Below are 21,698 nucleotides of genomic sequence, written 5' to 3' on the forward strand. Positions count from 1 at the left end.
TAAAATCTACAAGATACTGCAAAACCTCAACAATAAAAAGACAAATAACCCAATTAAAAAATGGGCAAAGGATATGAACAGGCACTTCACCAAAGAAGACATTCAGGTGGCTAACAGGCACACGAAGAAATGCTCACAATCATTAGCCATTAGAGAAATGTAAATCAAAACTACAATGAGAGACTGTCTCACCCCAACAAGGCTACCATTAATCCAAAAATCACAAAATAGTAAATGTTGGAGAGGTTGTGGAGAGACTGGAACACTTATACACTGTTGGTGGGAATGTAAAATGGTACAATCACTTTGGAAATCGATTTGGTGTTTTCTTAAAAAGCTAAAAATAGAAGTACCATATGATCCAGCAATCCCACTCCTTGGAATATATCCTAGAAAAATAAGAGCTGTCACAGAAATAAGATACATGCACACCGATGTTCACTACAGCACTGTTCATGATAGCAAAAAGACGGAAACAACCTAGGTGTCCATCAACGGATAAACAAATTATGGTATAGTCACACAATGGAATGCTATGCAATGATAAAGAACAATGATGAATCTGTGAAACATCTTATACCATGGAGGAATCTGGAAGGCATTATGCTGAGTGAATTTAGTCAGTCACTAAAGGACAAATATTGTATAAGACCACTATTATAAGAACTAAAGAAAGGTTTCAACACAGAAGGAAACATTCTTTGATGATTACGAGGTGGGGGAGGGAAGGAGAGGGTTATTCACTAGATAATAGACAAGAATTATCTTAGGTGAAGGGAAGGACAGCACATACTACAGGGAAAGTCAGCACAACTGGACTAAACCAAAGCTAAGAAGTTTCCTGAATACAACCAAACACTTGGAGAGACAGAGTAGCATGGGCGGGGGTCTGGGGACCATGCTTTCAGGGGACATCTAGGTCAACTGGCATAACAAATTTTATTAATAAAATGTTCTGCATCCTACTTTGGTGAGTGGTGTCTGGGGTCTTAAAAGCTAGCGAGCGGCCATCTAAGATGCATCAATTTGTCCCAACCCACCTGGAGCAAAGGAAGATGAAGAACATCAAAGTCACAAGGAAAGTATTAGCCCAAGAGACAGAAAGGGCCACATAAACCAGAGACTGCATTAGTCTGAGATGAGAAGAAGTCGATGGTGCTCATCTACCACCAATGACTACCCTGAAGGGAATACAACAGAGAGTCCCTGATGGACCAGGAGAAAAGTAGAGTGCAGAACTCAAATTCTAGTAAAAAGACCAGACTTAATGGTCTGACTGAGACTGGAGGAACCCCAGAAGGCATGGCCCCCAGACACTGTCAACCCAGAACTAAAACCATTCCCAAGGCCAACTCTGCAGACAAAGATTAGACTGGACTACGGGACAGAAAATGGTACTTGTGAAGAGTCTGCTTCTTAGCTCAAGTAGATACATGCGACTAAATGGGCGGCTCCTGTCCAGAGGTGAGATGAGAAGGCAGAGAGGGTCAGGAGCTGGTTGAATGGACACGGGAAATCGGGGGTAGAAAGGAGGAGTGTGCTGTCACAGTATAGGGCAAGCAATTAGGGTCACGTAACAATGTACATATAAATTTTTGTATAAGAGACTAACTTGAAATGTAAACTTTCACTTAAAGTACAATAATTTTTTTTTTAAAAAAAAACTACTTTTGAAGCAAATTTATATGCTCATAAAAGCTGTTAAAAATGAAATCTTCAAAACTATATATAGAATGATAGCAATAGTTAAAGAAATGTATCAAAATGTTAACAGCATTGGGATTGCAGGGATTATGATCCTCTTTTTACAATTTTTCTACAGAATTTTATTTTTATATTCAGGAAATAACATCCATTTTTTTTAAAAAAGCTAAATTTGGTTTATAAATATTTAGAACTGCTTTTAATTCATATTAATTTAAACCTGTTTAGTTCACTGTAAAAATACACATAAATTAACTGGGCTATCCTAGGTAGGAAATGGGAATTCAAAGAAAAGAAAAACTAACAATATTCCTTAGAATATTAACTGTGTATGTGTACATGTCTTAAACTCATAAGAAATGACAATGTGATGTGACACATGCTATAATCTGTGAATGCAAAGGTGCTATGGAAAATTGGGAGTGTAGACTGGGGTAGTAAGGGAAGAAATTACATAGGAGAAGTGAAGTCTTTCTAGTAGAAAAGAGCACCTATATAAAGGTAAAAAAAACACATGAATCACCCAGAGCTTTCAGGAAACAAAGATTTAGGCAACAAAAAAAGATTTTAGGCAGGTGGCCTAGTAACAGATTTTTATTTTGAAAGAAATAAGTGGTTGTTGAAGAATTTTAAACAGGAGATACGATGATAATTAGTATTTTTAGAATGTTAATTCTGGTGCCAAAATGGAGCATTTAGAAGAGGGACAAGACTAGAGATAAAAAGATCAAAAGTTTACTCAAATACTAAGAAATGTTGGGAGCCTGAACTAGGATAATGATAGGAGAGATTAGACAGGAGAAGATTAAAAATATATAAAGAGTTTAATTAGACAGTGTAGTGAGGCAGGGGAAATCAAGGATAACAGAGGGGGATGACACTGCCATTCAACGAGACAAACATCTATATGCGGTTCACTGAGCTTCTTGGATGGCCAGCTTTTCATCTTGCATGATACTGGGGAAGTTTTCGGTTGGGAGTTCTTCAATGATCTCTGTTTTCTCCCCGTTCTGGAATTCCGATCACTCACAGATTTTTGCTTTTGATTGTATCCCACATAATTCTCAGGGTTTCTTCATTTTTCTTAATTCTTTTTTCTGATTTTTCCTCAAACAGAATTGTGTCCCAGTGTTTTTCTTCAGTTTCTCTATCTTCTACCGTTTCAAATCTGCTCCTCAGCCCTTCTATGACACTGTCCATTTCTGAAATCTTGTTGTTTATATCTTTTGGATTTCTAATTGTTGTTTTTGTATGATTTCTAGTTGTGAATTTATTTTAGCATTTTGTTCCTGTATTATTTTCTTGAATTCTTCCATTTTTTGGTCTGTACTTTCCATGAATTTGTCTATTTTTTCCTCCTTTTTGTCTGCTTTTTGCTTCAACTCTTGGATAATTCTGAATATTAGAGATTTGTGTTCCCTATCAGTTAGGTCTAGTGCCTTTTCTTCTACAGGAAGGTCATCTGGTGTTTTATTTTGGACACCTACTGGAACCATCCTGTCCTGTTTTTGTAAATGTTTTGATATTGTCTGCTGTCTTTGAGGCATTCAGTGGTTATTTTCCTTGTTTACTGATTGTAGATTTGTTTGTTTTGTCCTGCTTTTTTGTTTTATTTGGTTATGTCTGAGCGGGTGGGGTATGTGTTCTTTGTTATTTGCTCGTCTGTGGGCGTGATACTTTTCAACTCCTTCTCCAATGGGCAAGGTCAGTCACTCAGGTATGGTACAGCAGGGCAGGTCCAGCTGAAAAGGAGTTGCTGGAACGGGTTGCTTGTGGCACATAACAGAGCTGACAGTGCAGACCGGGAATCAGTGCAGGGCAGGTTCCAGTAGGCGGTGTCTGTGCTGCTTGGAAGGGTGATGTTCACCACATGGTGCAAGTAGGCAGGAAGGAGGGGGTAGGCTGTGATGTGTGGAGCTAAGATGGGTATGGGAAAGATGAGAGAGGAGAGAGGAACAGGAGCCAAAAACATACACACAAACAAAAAAGAGTGCTAAGCGAGCTTGCTATTGGAGTGGAGAGATGAGAGACTGAGAAATGGGGAAAAACAAAAATGAAAAAAAAAAAAGAAAAAGGGTAAAAAAAATGAATAAATCGAGAAACTGGAAATGAAGAAAGACAAAAAGGGAATAAGAGAGACAAGAAAACTAAACAAAGAAATGAAAAAAAAAAAAAACCCAAACAAACAAAACCAAAATAAAATAAAAAAAAGAAAAAACAAATGCCCCCAGGGATGTCCCTGTGTGTCTGTGCAGAGTAAGGGATTAGCTTCCAAGCTGCGTGGTACTGCCTGGCTAGAAGGGGCTCCCAAGCTGAGAAAAGAAAAAGAAAACAAACAAAAAAATCAAAAGAGAACAAATCAGAGCAAACAAACAAACAAAAAAGCTCCGGGGGTCCCACCAGTGTGGCGGCATGGGCCGGGAAGCAGTTTGACAGTCAAGCGGTGTTTTGTAGCCTTTCAGGAAGAAGCAAAGATGGCGCATGGAGCCAGGTATTTGAGAGAAAGGAGGGGGAGGTGGTACAAGGTAAGGAAGAAATCTAAAGAGGCAGAAAAAAGCAACACAAGCAGCCAACAAATGGCACTCAGGGAGCTGGCGAGTGCGGGCGAGTGGAATCCAAGTGGCACTAGGGGGAAGCTCGTGCTTCCCAGCCAACAGACTGTGGCTGCAGGAAGCAGAGGAGGCTAAGTGGGGGTAAAGAAGGGTGGAGGGGTGGGAAAGCCTATATCGTGGGTTACCGGTTGTTCTGTCTCCTGCTGGAAGCTCCACGAAGTTGATTTCTCGTACTCCTGTTTGCTGATCTCCAATAGGAGTCCAAGGTGGTGGATCCGTGCTGCGGTAGCTGATAGGGGACCTCTGTATGTATCTCTCCTCGTGCTGTTCTCGGTCAGTTTCTTATTCCATTTGGTGCTTGGCTGAGTTCTTTGTCTCTTCATTTGATGCTTAGGGTTTCAGGATTGATGTGTGACTCTGTTTGACTTAGTTTTTCTGATCTTTGCTGCAGAGGGACGGCATGGTGCTTCTGACTATATCGCCATGTTGCCGGGAAGTGGAATTAATATTCTTTAAAACCTATACTCTTGGGTCTAAACTAAGGTTTCAAGTTCTCGATTTAAGGACTACTTCAAACAATTTTAAATCCAAGTCCATTGTTCATTCTTCATTATTGTTAATTTTATAAATTTTCATTAAGATTATAATGTTTTTAGGTTTCAAAATTTCAACATAGGATCACAATGCAGTATCTATATCCTTATCTGTTGCTTAGTTTTACATTGATTAACAGTGGAGTAGATAAGATTTCTAAAAGCTGTACTATAAAGAAATTTGTAAGGTTAAAGCCAAAGAAAAACCTGAGAAGTCCCTAGCTCAGCCTCAGTCAGATTCAACTAGATTTGCCAAAGAATTAAGCTATAATGCCCTAAGACACGCATAGTATGTAAAGAACTAACTTAGGTCCAACGTAACTAGAATGCGAACAGGTTTGTATTACCATTACAGAATTGAGAAAAGTCACTCAAATCATTTTCTGCAGGGCTTAATTCTGTGAATGCTGGTTCAGAAAGGTTACACTAGTTACACAGGTCGAAGGGTAAATGAGAAATACTTTATATTTGCTTTACTCAACCACTCCTTGGAAACCCTACAGGGCAGTCCTACTCTATCCTATGGGGTCACTATGATTCGGAATCAACTCGATGGCAAGCGGTTTGGTTTTTGGTTGGTTTATTTAGTTTTAATCAACCAACTTATTATTTTTAGCTTGCAATTACAAAACATATGGATAATCATAAAAAAACACAGGATTTTTCCCCTACAACATCTTTCACAAGATGGAAGAATAGCAGGAAAGGAGTTCTAGGTACTTGCTACCTCAGCAGTGGATAAGTCCTTACTCAATGCCTATTTGATTTTAATCAATGATTAGAAGTTGCACATTTAGCAATGGAAGGAAAGTATAAGTGTACTAGTAAAGAAGAGTCCATTAACAAATGACAAGTGAAAACAAAACAAAAAGAGAAAAAGAAAAGAATTCAAAACAGCCTGAGTCTAGTAAATAGAAGAACAGAAAGTTGCATAAACTGTTTTAACACTAGCAGGATATATCACAGCAAATTAAGACAAATGATGTTAAGAGAAATCCTGAATCATCAAGATTTAATTATGGTCTTAAGGCAGCTGAAAAGTGTAACAATCCTTTTCCCACACACCTCAGTGAGAAAGAATCACCTATCATTTGAAATAAGTCTGAAGTGTCAATCTTTTCTTTCTCATATTAAAAATATGAAAACTTTCAAACATACATAAAATTCTGAGACTCATAAAAAAACACTGATATATTTCTCACCAGACTCAACAACTATCAAGCTTTTGCCACACTTGCTTCAGCATTCTCACTTTTCTTTCTTCTTTTTGAAACATTTAGAAGTAAATTCTATTAAACACAGAATTACCATATGACCCAACAACCCCACGTCTGAGTATATACCCAAAAGAATAAAAAATAGGTACTCAAACAAATGGAGCCCTGATAGTGCAGTGGTTAAGAGCCTGGCTGCTAACCAAAAGGTCAGCAGTTCAAATCCACCAGCCGCTCCCTAGAAACCCTATGGGGCAGTTCTACTCTGTCCTTTAGGGTTGCTATGAGTTGGAATTGACTGGACAGCAATGGGTTTGTTTGTTGGTTGGTTTTTTAATTCAAATAAATACATGTACATGCCTCATGTTCATAGCAGCACTAGTCACAATACCAACAAGGTGAAAACAGTGCAAATGTCTATCAATGAATGAATGAACAAATTCAGTACATACATAGGAGCCCTGGTGGCGCAGAGGTTAAAGCATTCGACTGCTAATGAAAAGGTCAGTGGTTCAAATCCACCAGCTGTTCGTGGGAGAAAGGTGTGGCAGTAAAGATTTGCAGACTTGGAAACCCTGTGGAGCAGTTCTACTCTGTCCTATAGGGTTGCTATGATAAGAATTAACTCGACAGTAATGGGTTTAATGGGTTTTGGTACATATGTACAATGAAGTGTTTAGCTATAAAAGAGAATGAAGTACTGATACATGCTACAACATTGATGAACCTTGAAAAAAAAATTATGTTAAGTGAAAGAAGCCAGACACAAAAGGACAAATATTATACGATTCCATTTATATGAAATATCCAGAATAGGTAAATCCACAGAAATAGAAGACATACATGTAGTTGTTAGGGGCTGGGAAAAGGGGGAATGGGGGGGAAACTGCTTAATAGATACAGGGTTTGATTTTGCACTGATGGTAATATTTTGGAACTAGATAAGAGTTGGTGGTTGCACAACATTGAGAATATACTAAATATCACTGAGTTGTTCACTTTCAAACAGTTTTTATGTTATGTGAATTTCATCTCAAATTTTAAAAAAAGGAAATTCTAGATGTCATGTCATTTTTACCCCTAGATACTTCAGTATACATTTCTTTAAAACTGGGGATGTTGTTTTACATAGTTATAATGCCATTATCAGTGTTGATAGTCTTAAGAAATTGTCATAAAGTCAATGTCTCTTCACCTAGACTCCACTAAATTACAAGTTACTACTTTAATGATAATCTTCTTACCTTTGCTTGTATTCAACCAGGTCATCCTTGGTGTGATTTATTAACAGGAATGTAGCTGCTCCATCATGATAATCTGAAAATGTAATAACTGTAGAATGCTCAGCCAAATTAACTTCTGCTATAATGCCTCCAAGCTAGAAAGGAAAAGATTCTTTAGTGTGCTCATTTTCCCTGAGAATATAAATTAATACCATTAAATAATAAAACTATTCATAACTTATAATTTGCTAATAATTCAGGAAGAAATCCAGGATTTTGTAATGCGTGTCTGGGTCACCATGAATCTTAATTATTGTATGCAGGTAGGTGAAACCCCACACAGGGTATATTCCAGTATTCTAGGCACTCCAACTAACTTTTTGTATAACAATTGTTTTATGTCTCTGTTTCCTTTCGGTATCTTTTTCATTTCAAAAAGAAATGTCCATTCAGAGATAACAATTTGAATAAAAAAAGATAAGATACTAATAAGTATACATTAGCTTCTCTAATGACACATGCCAAAAAAAAAAACACAACTCACCTCATTATCAAGACGCAATAAAATACAGTTTTCTTGCTTGTTAAAATATATCTTTTTGGGAGGACCTTGACTTCTTTCAACTTGAATAAGAAGTTTATTAGAAGCATCCTCAGGCCAAAAGGGGATACACTAAAACATATATGTATATATATTTATAAAAAAATAAACAAATTTCATCATAAATATCCAAACCGTTTTAGTAAATCTATCAGAATAAGCGTAAACTTTTCTAACAAATGTCCTTTCAACACTGCTCTGGTTCTTGGGTTGCTTAACTAAATAGCTATAAACTGTGAATTAGAGGCGGGTTGTCATTTGTGGACACAGAATACTAGTAGCAAGAAGTGTAGTAAGTTGAAAAGCTATGGTAAGTAGAGTGCTAGGGAGGAAAGAGTCTTTAATGTATGTGGTCCAGATAAAAAGAAGGGTCCAAAAACTAGCAAGTAAGCTAAGAGTTAGACCCAAGTCATCAGTTTAAAACAAAGGTACATTCAGATACCAAAAATCAAACCCAGGCTGTGGGCAGTATTTGATTATTAAGCAGAAGTCAAAAAATTTAAAAATGACAAAAGAGTCAGGACATGTATTAAATCCAGAGTTCTGGTCATCAAATAAGAGTAAAAAAAATAAAAGTACTCAAAGGTCAAGTAGGAAATAGACTCAGAATGTTAAGAAACAACCTGGACATCAGTGACCTGGAAACCAAACTAAATGAATAGGAAAGCATCAAGGCACCCAGCAAGAAGACTGCACAACATGCTCTGGAAACAAAGAAAAGAACTAAAATCCTAGGAATGGAGAGCTAGCCTTGTCTCTAAACTATTAAGTCAATTTTATCTCAGTGTGAGAGACTCTAACCAGGCTGGTCACTTTACATATTTTAACAAGACTGTGCCTATCTGATACCTGACCATCACTATATAACCTGGGGACAATGTAACAGAACTTGGAAATTAGATCCAAGTGCATTAGCTTGTTTATTCAATTTTATTCAACCACACAAAGTTAATTATGCAACTGGACATGGGATGTAGTTAAGAACATAAGAGGCTTAGGATGTTCTCACTCAGGGTTTCCTGCAACCTAGCAGGAACTTACCAGGGAGAACCAAAGTTTAACAGCAATACTAATCCCAACGTATTTCCTACAAGGAACTGAGAAAATGTGCTCTCTGGACACCCCCAAGCCTGCCATCTTCTGCAAGCCTTGGCTAAAAAATGCATGTTTGATATTTAGTATCATACTGTATCTTTTTTAAGAGTTATGTACTGGACTCTTGAGACTCCTGTGAGTATGCCTGGTAGGGAAAAAGTCAATCTCCATACTAGGTTTCCCAGGCAAGTATAGGTAAAGTAAATATTTGCTTCCAGCAGAGAAACTAAGGGAAGAGAAAGAAAGGCAGGAGTTGAGGTTAAAAGTGACAAATTAATAAAGGGCATACAAATTGGTAAGAAAGAAGTAAAACTGTCCCTCTTTGCAGATGATATGATACTATACAAAGAGACCTCAAAAGATTCCACAAGAAAACTACTGGAACTAATGGAAAGACTCAGCAGAGTAGCAGGATACAAGATAAACATACAAAAGTCAGTTGGATTCCTATAGACCAATAAAGAGAACAATGAAAAGGAAATCAGGCAAGGAATACCATTCATAATAGCCCCTAAAAAAATAAAATACTTAGAAATGAATCTAACCAGGGAGGTGAAAGACCTATACAAAGAAAACTACAAAACACTACTGCAAGGAACCAAAAGAGACCTACAAAAATGGAAAAACAAACTATGCTCATGGATAGGCAGACTCAACACCGTGAAAATGTCAATTCTACCCAAAGCAATCTACAAATATAATGCAATCCCAATCCAAATACCAACAGCATTCTTTAAGGAGATAGAAAAACTAATCATTAACTTTATATGGAAAGGGAAGAGGCCCTGAATAAGTAAAGCACTACTGAAGAAAAAAAATAAAGTAGAAGGACTCACACTACCTAATCTCAGAACCTACTATACAGTGATGGTAGTCAAAACAGCCTGGTACTGGTACGATGACAGACACATTGACCAACGGAACAGAACTGAGAACCCAGATATAAATCCTATGGTCACCTGCTCTTCGACAAAGCCCCAAAGTCCATCAAATGGGGAAAAGACAGTCCTTTTAACAAATGGTGCTGGCAAAACTGGATGTCCACCTGTAAAAAAATGAAACAGGATCCATACCTCACACCATACACAAAACTAATTCAAAATGGATCAAAGACCTAAATACAAAACTGAAAACTATAAATAGAAGAAAAAATAGGGTCAATGCTGGAGGTCCTAATACACAGCATTAACAGGATACAAACCTTAACTAACAAAACACAAATACCAGAAGATAAACTAGATAACTGGGATCTTCTAAAAATTAAACACTTATGCTCATCAAAAGAATTCATCAAAACAGTAAAAAGAGAACGTACAGACTGGAAAAAAATCCATGGCTATGACAAATCCGACAAAGGTCTAATCTCTAAAATCTACAGGAAAATCTAACACCTTTACAACAAAAAGACAAATAATCCAATGAAAAAATGGGCAAAGGATAGGAACAGACACTTCACCAAAGAAGACATTCAGGTGGCTAACAGACACGAGGAACTGCTCACGATCACTAGTCAATAGAGAAATGCAAATAAAAACTACAATGAGATACCATCTCACCCCGACATTACTGGCACAAATCAAAAAAACAGAAAATAATAAATGCTGGAGAGGCTGCGGGGAGACTGGAACGCTTATGCACTGCTGGTGGAAATACAGAATGGTACACAACTATTTCGGAAAATGATTTGGCACTTCCTTAAAAAACTAGAAATAGAAGTATCATACAATCCAGCAATACCACCCCTAGGAATATATCCTAGAAAAGTAAGAGCTGTCACACAAATGGACATATGCACATCCATGTTCACTGCAGCATTATTCACAATAGCAAAAAGATGGAAACTGCCCATTAACAGATGAATGGATAAACAAACTATGGTACATACACACAATGGAATACTATGTAACATAAAGAACAATGATGAACCTATGAAACATCTCACAACATGGATGAATTTGGAGGGCATTATGCTGAGTGAAATAAGTCAATCACAAAAGGACAAACATTGTATGAGACCATTATCATAAAAACTCATGAAAAGGTTTATGCACAAAAAGAAACAATCTTTGATGGTTATGAGGGAGGGGAGAGGTGGAGAGGGAAAAACACTAAATAGACAATAGATAAGTGGTAACTTTGGTGAAAGGTAAGACAGCATACAACACCGGGAAAGCCAGCATAACTTGACCAAGGAAAGGTCATGAAAGCTTCACAGACACATCAAAACTCTCTGAGGGACTGAATTACTGGCCTGAGGGCTGGGGACCATGGTCTCGGGGGACATCTAGTTCAACTGGCATAACACAGTTTATAAAGAAAATGTTCTACATCCAACTTTGGTTAGTAGCGTCTGGGATTTTAAAAGCTTGTGGGCGGCCATCTAAGGTACTCCACTGGTCCCACCCCATCTGGAGCAAAGGAAAATGAAGAAAACCAAAGACACAAGGGAAAGATTAGTCCAAAGGACTAATGGACCACAAGAACCACAGCCTCCACCATACTGAGTCCAGCACAACTAGATAGTGCCCAGCTACCACCACCAGCTGCTCTGACAGGGATCACAATAGAGGGTCCTGGACAGAGACGGAGAAAAACATAGAACAAAATTCTAACTCACAAAGAAAAAAAAAGACCAGACTTACTGGTCTGACAGAGACTGCAGAAATCCTAAGACTCTAGAAATCCCCAGACTCTCTTTTAGCTTAGTACTGAAGTCACTCCTGAAGTTCATCCTTCAGTCAAAGGTTAGACAGGCCCACAAAATAAAATGAGACTAAATACGCATACCAGCCCAGGCGCAAGGACGAGAAGGCAGGAGGGGACAGGAAAACTGGTAATGGGGAGCCCAAGGTCGAGAAGGGGAGAGTGTTGATACATTCTGGGGTTGGCAACCAACGTCACAAAACAGTATGTGTATTAATTGTTTAATGAGAAACTAATTTGCTCTGTAAACCTTCATCTAAAGCACAATAAAAAAAAGTGACAAACTATATACATGCATTTATCGCTAGTCCTTCTGAAAATGCCATTAGAATGAGGCAAATGAAGTATAAACATACAAAGAGAATGAGAAAGCTCAGGAAACAATGAAGTACAGAATATGGAGCGGAGATGAAAATAAGGGGATTGACTAAAATTTAGATGAAGAACAGTAAGATCCTGAGTTCCTGTGGTGAAATAAGTTCCTTTATGTGGCCCTTTGCCCTGTGTCATGGATTGAATTGTGTCCCCCAGAAATATCTGTCAACTTGGCTAGGCCATGATTCCCAGTATTGCGTGATTGTCCACCATTTTGTCATCTGATGTGATTTTCCTATGTATTGTAAATCCTACCTCTATGATGTTAATGAGATGGGATTAATGGCAGTTGTGTTGATGAGGGAGAACTCAATCTACAGGATTAGGCTGTGTCTTGAGGCAGCTTCTTTTAAGATATAGAAGAGAGAAGTGAGCAGAGAGACACGGGGACCTCATGCCACCAAGAAAGCAGTCCTTTGGACCCGGGGTTCCTGCGCAGGCAAGCTCCTGGACCAAGGGAAGATTGATGACAAGGACCTTACCCCAGATCTGACAGAGAGAGAACAGCTTCCCCTGGAGCTGGTGCCCTGAATTTGGATTTCTAGCCTACTAGACTGTGAGAGAATAAATTTCTGTTTGTAAAAGTCGTCCGCTTGTGGTATTTCTGTTACAGCAGCAATAGATGACTAAGACACCTTGGTTCTTTGGAAAAACAGCTTGAGAAACTTTTTCCCCCTAAGATCTGAGGAGCTGCCTTTGCCCTAGTTTTCTGCCCAAGAGGGTTTGTTACTTTTGTCCAGGTTGATTTGACATTTCCCGGGTAAGCTGTAAACAACTTGTGGTTTGATATTTTTTGTCTGGTCTTGGGCTGCAGCCTGCCCTGTGATTGGTATGCAACTTGCAGGGACTGGTCAATATACTATGCAAATAAAGTGACTATAGACTATGCCAGTGAAGTTACTTTAGCCTATTATACAAATGAAATAGCTGTATTCTACCACAGTTCGTGGTCCTGGGGGGAAGGCCATGCCTTGAAACTGACAAGGAGTTTGTGTATATATATATATACTTAGCCAACCTCACAGAGCTTTCTGAGATAGGAAGCAGGAAAATACAGAAAGAAGAAAAGGCAAGAGAAAAAGGAGGCAAGGAACCTCCTTGGCTGTAAGCGTAACACTGAAGACAGAGAGAGGTCCAGTGAAGGGGCCCAGCAGCAGGGCTGTGAGGAGCCTGTCCTGAGGGGTTCAAAACGAGCCTGTAATGAGGGAGCCGAAAGGAGCCTGTCCTAAGGGGGCCAAGAGTAGCCTGTCCTCAGGGGGTTGAAAGGTGGCCTGCATGGCCTACAGGGCATGTACAGCAGAGAAAAGGGCTTGCTCTCTTGCACAGCTGAGAGGAGCTGAGAGAGCTGTCCTACACTGAAGAATGGAGACTTTGCCTGCGTGTATCCTGATCCTGATCCTGAGTTGTAGCCTGTTGCTTCCTTAATAAACCATTTAACTGTAAGTATGGTCTGTAAGTTCTGTGTGGCCACTGCAATGGATTATCGAATCCAGAAGAGAAGTAGAGTGCTGTGGGAGGGATGGCTGGTGTCAGAATTGGTAAAATGGATAGAGAGTGGCAGTATGTCTGACCTCTACCTCACAGGGATCACATTATCCCCCCTGAAGTTAGACAGGTTCTGACGTGACTATTACTACTACCCCATTTCACAGATCCCTTCCCCACCTATAAAGCCAAAGAGAAGACAGGACGTTTGCTTTTTGGAAAGGTTGAACCATACCGGCTCTGAATTAAGGCTACCAGGCACAGGTGAGGAAGGGGTGGGATGCTGTACCAAAAATGAGGAGGATGAGGTGCTGTATTAAAAACAAAGGAATGGCGTCAAAGTGCATAAACTGCACTAAGGTCTCCAGTCTATCCCTTATACCATACCCTCTTGGCTCAGAATGCTGTTAGCCATGTTGAGATACCCTACACATGGGGACTACAGGATTCCTTTGCGAAAGGGAGTGGAAAGTAAGATCTAATATTTTAGTTTGCATATTGTATCATTAAAAATACCAGTTTTCAACGACAACAACAAAATTATGAGACACACAAAGAAGCAGGAAAATATGTCCCATACCTGTGAAAAAAAAAGCAGTCAATACAAACTATCCCTAAGAAATCCCAGATGATGGATTTAATAAACAAACACTTTAAACCAGTTGTTACAATATGTTCAAAGAACTAAAGGAAATCATGTTTAAATAATTACAGAAAAGTGTGAGAATAATATCTCACCACAAAGATAATATCAATAAAGAGGTAGAAATTAGAAATTCTAAAGCTGAAAAATACAATAACTGAAATAAAAAATTCACTAGCGGGGCTCAACAGATTTGAGGTGGCAGAAGAAAGAATCAGCAAACTTGAAGATAGATCAGTAGAGATTATGCAATTCAAAGGGAGAGAAAAAGATAAAGAAAAATGAACAGAGTCTCAGAGAAATGAGGGATATTATTAAGTGTACCAGCAAGAGGTATACAGTAAATATTTGTTGGAAGAATGAATGAACAGGTTAACTTGAAGAAAAGGTGGAGTTTCTAAAACGGGGAATATAACTGTTTAAATAAAAAACTCAGTAGATGGTTTAAATAGTAGTTTAGACATATTAAATGTAAATTTTGTGAAATAAAAGATATGTATAACTTATCCAAAATATAGCAAAAAGAGTAAAACTGATGGAAAAAACACAAGAGACATGGAGGATAAAATATGAAGACCTAGCATATGTCTGATTGGAGGAAACAGAAGAATGGAGGAGAGGCAAAACTTAAAAAGACAATAGTTGCAAATTTTACAGGAAGTATAAAATAAATGAATCCTTAGATCCATGAGTAAAGCATTCCAGCAGGATAAATTAAAAAACACACACACTTAGGCAGATAGTAGAACAACTACAGAACATCAAAGACAAAGAAGCCAAGAAAGACTCTGAAGGCAGCCAGAGAGAAAGGAAAGATGACCTCCAAAGAAATGACAGAATCACAGGAGAATTTTCAACAAAATGGATTAAGGACCTAAATGTGCAAACTAAAACCATAAAATTCTTAGAAGAAAACGCAGGGGCAACACTGTCAGGTCCAGTTTTCAACAACAGATTATCCACTATAATAACAAAAGCACAAACAGCAAAAGATAAAATAAATGAATAAATAAATGGGACCTCATAAAAATTAAAAACTTTGTTCATGAAAAGACTTTACCAAAAATGAAAAGAAAGCTACCAACTGGGAGAATATCTTTGAAAATCATATATCTGACAGGAATCAAATTACCAAAATATATATAAAACTTCTATAACTTAACAACAAGACATATAACCCAATCATAAAATAGGCAGAGTACTTAAACATTTCACCAAAGAGGGCATTCAAATGGCCACCAAACACATGAAAAGATGCTCAGTGTCATTAGCCATCAGAGAGATGTAAATCAAAACCACAATGAGGTATCATTTCACTTCAAAGAGAACGGTTAAAATAAAAAAATTTAAAAAAAAAAACAGAAAATAACTAATGTTGGCAAGGATGTGGGAAAATTGGAACTCTTATCCATTGCTGGTACAGCTGCTGTGGAAAACAGTGTGCTGTTTTCTCAAAAAACTAAAAATAGAACTACCATATGACCAGCAATTCCACTCCTAGTTATATGCCCAAAAGACTTTAAAGCAGAGAATCAGAGACTTGTACACCAATGTTCATCACAGCACTATTCACAACAGCCAAAAGGTGGAAACAATGTAAATGCCCATCAACATATTTATATAAAAAGACAAGAAAAAGCAAACATATAGAGACCAAAGTTAACCAGCGGTTACCAGAGGTAGGAAGGAGGGGGAATGGGGTGAGTAACAGTGAAGGGAATATCCCATTGATTAAGGGTAGGGTTGCACAGCAGATTATTGTGATCGCTGTCAATAAGCTATATACCTGTAACAAGTTGAACTGGCAAAAGTTGTGTGACAGATGTATTTATAACGACCAGAGAGAAAAAAAAGAGTAGCTGCTGAGGCTGCTTATGTACAACCAAAATCCTCATGGGATTTGGTTCCCTAGTTTGGAGGTTTAGGGTCATGGTTTCATGGGGCATCCAGTTAATTGGCCTAATAACATGCTTAGAGCTTCTGTTCTACCTCCAAGTTCGATGAGTAGCTCCTGGTGTCTTAAAAGCTTGCAAGTGGCTATCTAAGGCACAACAATTGGTCTCTATTCGCCTGGAACAACAGAGGAAGAATGAGATTCAGGAATAGAAGGAGGAAATGGAATGTGTGACTGTCTCCATGAACAACTGCCTCCTTTGCCATGACACTAGAAGAATTAGATAGTGCCTGGCTATCATTACTGAACTTTTTGATCATGATCGTAAGGAGGAAAATGTAGACCAGAATTTCAAAGGAAGTCTGGAGCCATAAAGTTTAGAAGAACTCCTGAAACTACTGCCCTGAGATAACCTTTAAAAACTTTAAATGAAAAATATCCCTTGAAGTCTTCTTAAAACCAAACAATAGTTTAGTTTAACTAGTAAAAAATTCTACCTGGAGCATCATGCTCTTTTAGGAACTATACATATGGGATCAAATTGATAACAGCAACTTGAAAAGTTAGAGAGGAACCTTGAGGGGGGCAGTGAATTTATGTTAATGGAGGAGGAATAACTCAGAAAGGGGATGAGAATGGCTGCACAACTAGAAGAATGTAATCAATGTCACTAAACTGTACACGTAGAAACTATTGAATTGTTTTGCTGTGTGTATCCTAAACAGTAACAAAACGAATAAAATTATATAAAAAATATGGAAGCCAGAAGACAGTGGGATTAAATCTACAACATGCTGAGAAAAAATGTCTATCAATCTAGAATTGATGAATATCAAGAAAATTTATCATAAAGTAAATGATAAAGACTTTTACAAATAAACACAAACTGATGGTATTTACTATCAAATCCAGCTGTAAAGAGGAAATTCTAAAGAATGTACTTCAAGAAGGATGTTCCCAGGTTTTATACACAAGGATGGCTTATATGCAAGAAGGAATAGTGAATAAACATAAATAGTACACTTCTCTTATAATCCTAACTTTAGAATAAAAGTTCTTCAAAAGTGAAATAAGTAAAAAACTCAGATTTTTTATCTAAAAAATTTTCTATCAACATCGGGCAGTCTTTAAGAAAGCTCTTACCCAGGAGCCTAACAGCTAATAATGTGGTAGGATCAATATTTTACTCTTAATGTTTCTGCCTTCTCCAAACAACTTAAAGAAAAGTCTGGCTTAACCTATTCTATGAGGGCATTCCCAACAGCTTCCAGGAGAGAATAAATCATTTTCTTCTCTTTGATGCATCTATACCTTATCTAGTCTTCTACTGCCATATTTATCCCAATTGGTTACTAACTTTGTTAACTGCCTGCCTCTCTTATCAAGCTATGCACTCCTAGATGGCAAGGTCTGGCTTTTAATAATTAAATATCCTGGCACACAGTAAGTACTCAATAAAAGTTCAAAATGGACTGGGTGGGGGGAGGGGCAAGTTAAAACATTACATGAAGATTTCAAGTACTTCAAGGAAAAAAGAAAATCCAAAGAGGCACGTATCTGAAATTCATCTACTCACCTGCTCCAAATCAAGAGAGAGCCATTTTTCATTTCCCTCCTCAGCCACTGATATACAATATTTGCTTTTGTTTTTAATCATATAAAAAGGGGTAAATGTCACAATCCTGGTAATATTAAAACTGCTGAGGTCTATAGTGACACCAACCTGGAGGGAAAAAAGTTACATTCCTACAGTTACATTATCCTAGCCAGTAATAACCAGTTGCTGTCCAGCCAACTGTCACTCATGATGACCTCAAGTGTGTCAGAATAGAACTTGTGCTCCATAGGGTTTTCTTTTTTTTATTTTTAGAATTCTTTTTCTTTTTCTAATTGTGCTTTAGGTGGAAGTTCACAGCTCAAGTTAATTTCTCATTCAAAAATTTATACACATATTGTTTTATGACAATGGTTGCCAACCCCATAATGGGACAGCACACTCCCCCTTCTACGCCGGGTCCCCTGTGTTCCCCATGTCCACTCGACCAGTTCCTATTTCTTCCTGCCTCCAAACAGGAGCTGCCTATTTGGTCTCATAGAGCTGACTGAACCAAGAAGCACATTCCTAATGTGTCTCATTTCTTGTCTTATAGTCCTATCTAATCTTTGTCCGAAGTCCATAGGGTTTTCAATGGCTCATTTTTGGAAGTAGATCACCAGGCCTTTCTTCCAAGGCACCTCTGGATGAACTCAAACCTCCAACCTTTAGCTTAGTAGCCAAGCCCATTAACCATATACACCCCCCAGGGACTCCACATTATCCTAACACCCTTATAAAAATTAACTAAACTCTGAGCTAGGCACTGCATAAGTTCTGTGAATGCAGAGACCATGTTTACAAATTTTAGGCACAGTTTAATTTTTTTTGATGAGCAAAGAATTAACTCACTTGATATTCCATATTCAGGCCCTTACATTTAACAGCTCCATGACTACCAACGGTATCAATTGAAAACTGATCTGACAATTCACTATCCGTTACCATAAGCTGAACCTAGAAAAAGAGATGTCAAATATATTTCAATTTAGGTAACTTTAAAAACTCCAACCTAAACTAATAAATTTCCTACTTTTTAGCACATGCTATATATTATATTGTTAATACACCAAACCCTTCCTAATAATGTATTCTAATATTTTTAACTTCAAATATTTAACAAATGTTATTTCTATCTGGGTTTCATAATATTTTATTCCTCAAAACTAAAAAGGAGTGATAAACAGCTAAAGAACAATGAAAAGTTAAGAAAATTTTCATACCTTATTGTTATTAAAAAAGTGCTTTGGCTGAAAAGAAAAGAGAACTGGCTTTGTATAATTAGGTGGATGCTTTCGATGAATTCCATCTGCTTTGTACTGTAACATTCGGCCAGTTTTATTGACCATCCAGTAAGGACTATGAAATGCCACAACCACCTGGCCAGTATTGTCAGTCACATGGACAGCAATATCTAAATCAGTCTTTTCTATTTCTGTAACACAGGTAAAGTTGATGAAACCAATGTCTTGTTGATTAGGTTTTATGTGATATTCACTTTTCCAATCATGATTAAGATAGTCAAGTAATTTTAAATGTAGCTTAGCTTTATCCAACTCTGCCGTACAAATCTGGGCTGAACATCCTTCATTTAGGGTAAAAACCCTATGTTCAATCCCCTGAAATAAATAAATACAATGAATTGAAAAAAATGTTTTAGAATAATATGCAAAAAAAACTCTATTCCATATGCTACACAAAATGCTTCTGAAATACCGCTGTCAGACAAGTAGTATGTTCAGAGTTAGAAGACTTATATTTAAATTCTAATTCTGCCAACTGTATGAACATCTGTAAAATATTCAATCTGAGATTTGAGTTTCTGTATTTTTAAAGTGGTCAAAATGACTTACATCAAAGGATTATTACGAGGATTAAATAAAATAATGTGAAACTACATTGGAAACCATAAACATAAAACACTATAATTAGTAAAACATAAAAAGAATCAATCTTATCCCACCAATGATTTTAATTTTGAAAACTATGAGATAATGAAAAACATGAGAAATTTGATGATAATCAAAAATAAGCAATCATTACGACCTCCCATTCTTGGTTTTTAATAATCCCTCATAACCCATTTCCAAGCACTACCATAGTTTTATGAAATACCTTGCACCTTCTGTTTGTCTGTCAACCATCCCTCCACCTCCAAGCAAGGTGTTTTCATAAGACTGGTATGCTAGTTTTTTTACAGCAATATGTTAAAAAAAATTGGTATAGTGACATCTATGAAAATACCTCGAGCAGGGGAGGACATGATCGGCAAACAAATGTAGAAAGCATAATCTGCATAAAAATACAGTATTTATATGACATACTATTATCTCTCAAAACGGTTCACTTCTCTCTACTCACACTTCTATAATCTTAGTTCATGTTAGTTAGGTAACTGTGATCTTTAACCTTAACAGTCTCCTAACTGCTCTCTCATGTTGTCCCCTCACCATCTCCACCACCACAGCTGAACTATCTTTCTAAAAACTGACTGTATCACTCCCGTGTACTTTGGAACTGGCAGACAGAATGTGATCCTTACAGGCATCAAATTACAAGTTCATTGAGACTGGAACGTAGATAGTACATCTGGTAATGTCGCCAGTTTTTTCCATAATCTTTACCGTCTCCCTTCCTGATCCCCTGACCTTTTAATAAATATTCTCTGAATATCAACTATGTGTTTGAACACTGGGTAACATAAGGAAAGATACGGTTCTTATCTAGTTAATTATAATAAATGACCTATATCTGAATAACTCACTAGACTATAACATAAACTCTGAGCTAGGCACTATGTAAGTTCTGTGAATGCAGGACCATGTTTACTTTATTTTTAAATCCTCAATTCCTACATGGTGCCTGGCACATAGCTCAGATGCTAACTAATGTTTGTTGAATGAAAACAGTGTACAATCCCTAAACAAGACGCATATATTCTGCAGGACAAATAGACGGGGAAAATAACAAAAAGTAAGTTAAGGTACAGAACTGGATGCAAACTTGTAGGAATAAGATTTACTATACTTCATATGTTGCCTAACAATCATGTAGAACAACTTTGCTGGTTTAGTAGCTCAAAGGAAAAAAATATAAGGATAGAAAAGAAATCAGGGCAAAATGTAAATAAGAAATCAAAACAAGTAGTTTTAGAGAATGCATTTGTCGTCATAGCTGTAATAACGAGTATATCTAACATCCAGATCTTGGTTTCTAAATACCATTCTCCAGTAAAATGAACCAGGGCTCCTTGGAGAATTTATTGATTCTAGGGCTGGGACAGGAAAAATACAAGATGAGTATTAAACGCCTTGACTTGCCAGAAAGACGATATATTAAAAAAAAAAAAAATGCATGTATATCTCAAGAGCACAGTAATCAAACTGAAAAACCTCTTGGCGGTCAAAGTTGGGAACAGAGTACAACTGCTCCATAGAGTTTCCCAGGAGCAGCTGGTAGATTTCCAACTGCAGACCTTTTGGTTCGCAGCTGTAGCTCTTAACCACTACGTCACCAGGGCTTCACAGTACTGGATTATAAACATAAAATAAATATCCCTGAATCCATGCTGATATAAAAAAATAACTGAATAATTAAATAAATGGGGAGAAGTGGCAATTCTTCCTTAACAATATTTCCAATTAATATAGAAGGTTGATAAATAGGGAAAAACAGTAAGGTTATAATGTAGAATCCTGACAGATACTACCTTAACCAAGTGATCAAGGTTAACATTACCAGTAATATATATTAATATCACGTATCCCCTGATATGATGCACTGACAGGTGCACACCACCTCGTTGATATCCTTCCCAATGATGCAAAACCTCAGTCTAATCCTGAGAAACATCAAGCAATACCAAACTGAGAGAGATTCTACAAAACAATTGCCAGTGACAGAGATCGGATTCAATTCCAAACCTATCTGACAATAAAGTGCAAATTATTAACCACTATGATATCTGTCACTCATATGGAAAAACACTGATGCTCTTAACCCACAAATATTTTTAACCTCTC

At 37.4% G+C, this 21,698-nt stretch overlaps 1 protein-coding gene across 5 annotated transcripts in view; it reads right to left on the reverse strand.

Moving 5' to 3' along the window:
- Positions 1 to 21,698, reverse strand: part of VPS13A (vacuolar protein sorting 13 homolog A) — a 287,428-nt gene that overhangs the window by 67,886 nt on the left and 197,844 nt on the right. For all 5 annotated transcript variants that reach the window (XR_002825150.1, XM_004383283.2, XM_023737737.1 and 2 more), the window contains 5 exons: positions 18,900 to 19,295; positions 18,529 to 18,633; positions 17,659 to 17,805; positions 7,831 to 7,959; positions 7,308 to 7,441 (listed from right to left, as the gene is read on the reverse strand). Coding sequence is in view for 4 of the 5 variants with exons in the window: in XM_004383283.2 (XP_004383340.1) it covers positions 7,308 to 7,441; positions 7,831 to 7,959; positions 17,659 to 17,805; positions 18,529 to 18,633; positions 18,900 to 19,295 (911 nt within the window). In the remaining variant the exon portion in view is untranslated. The remainder of the gene's footprint in view (positions 1 to 7,307; positions 7,442 to 7,830; positions 7,960 to 17,658; positions 17,806 to 18,528; positions 18,634 to 18,899; positions 19,296 to 21,698) is intronic.

This window comes from Trichechus manatus, unplaced genomic scaffold, assembly GCF_000243295.1.
Source record: "Trichechus manatus latirostris isolate Lorelei unplaced genomic scaffold, TriManLat1.0 scaffold00107, whole genome shotgun sequence".
NCBI classification, from domain to species: domain Eukaryota; kingdom Metazoa; phylum Chordata; class Mammalia; order Sirenia; family Trichechidae; genus Trichechus; species Trichechus manatus.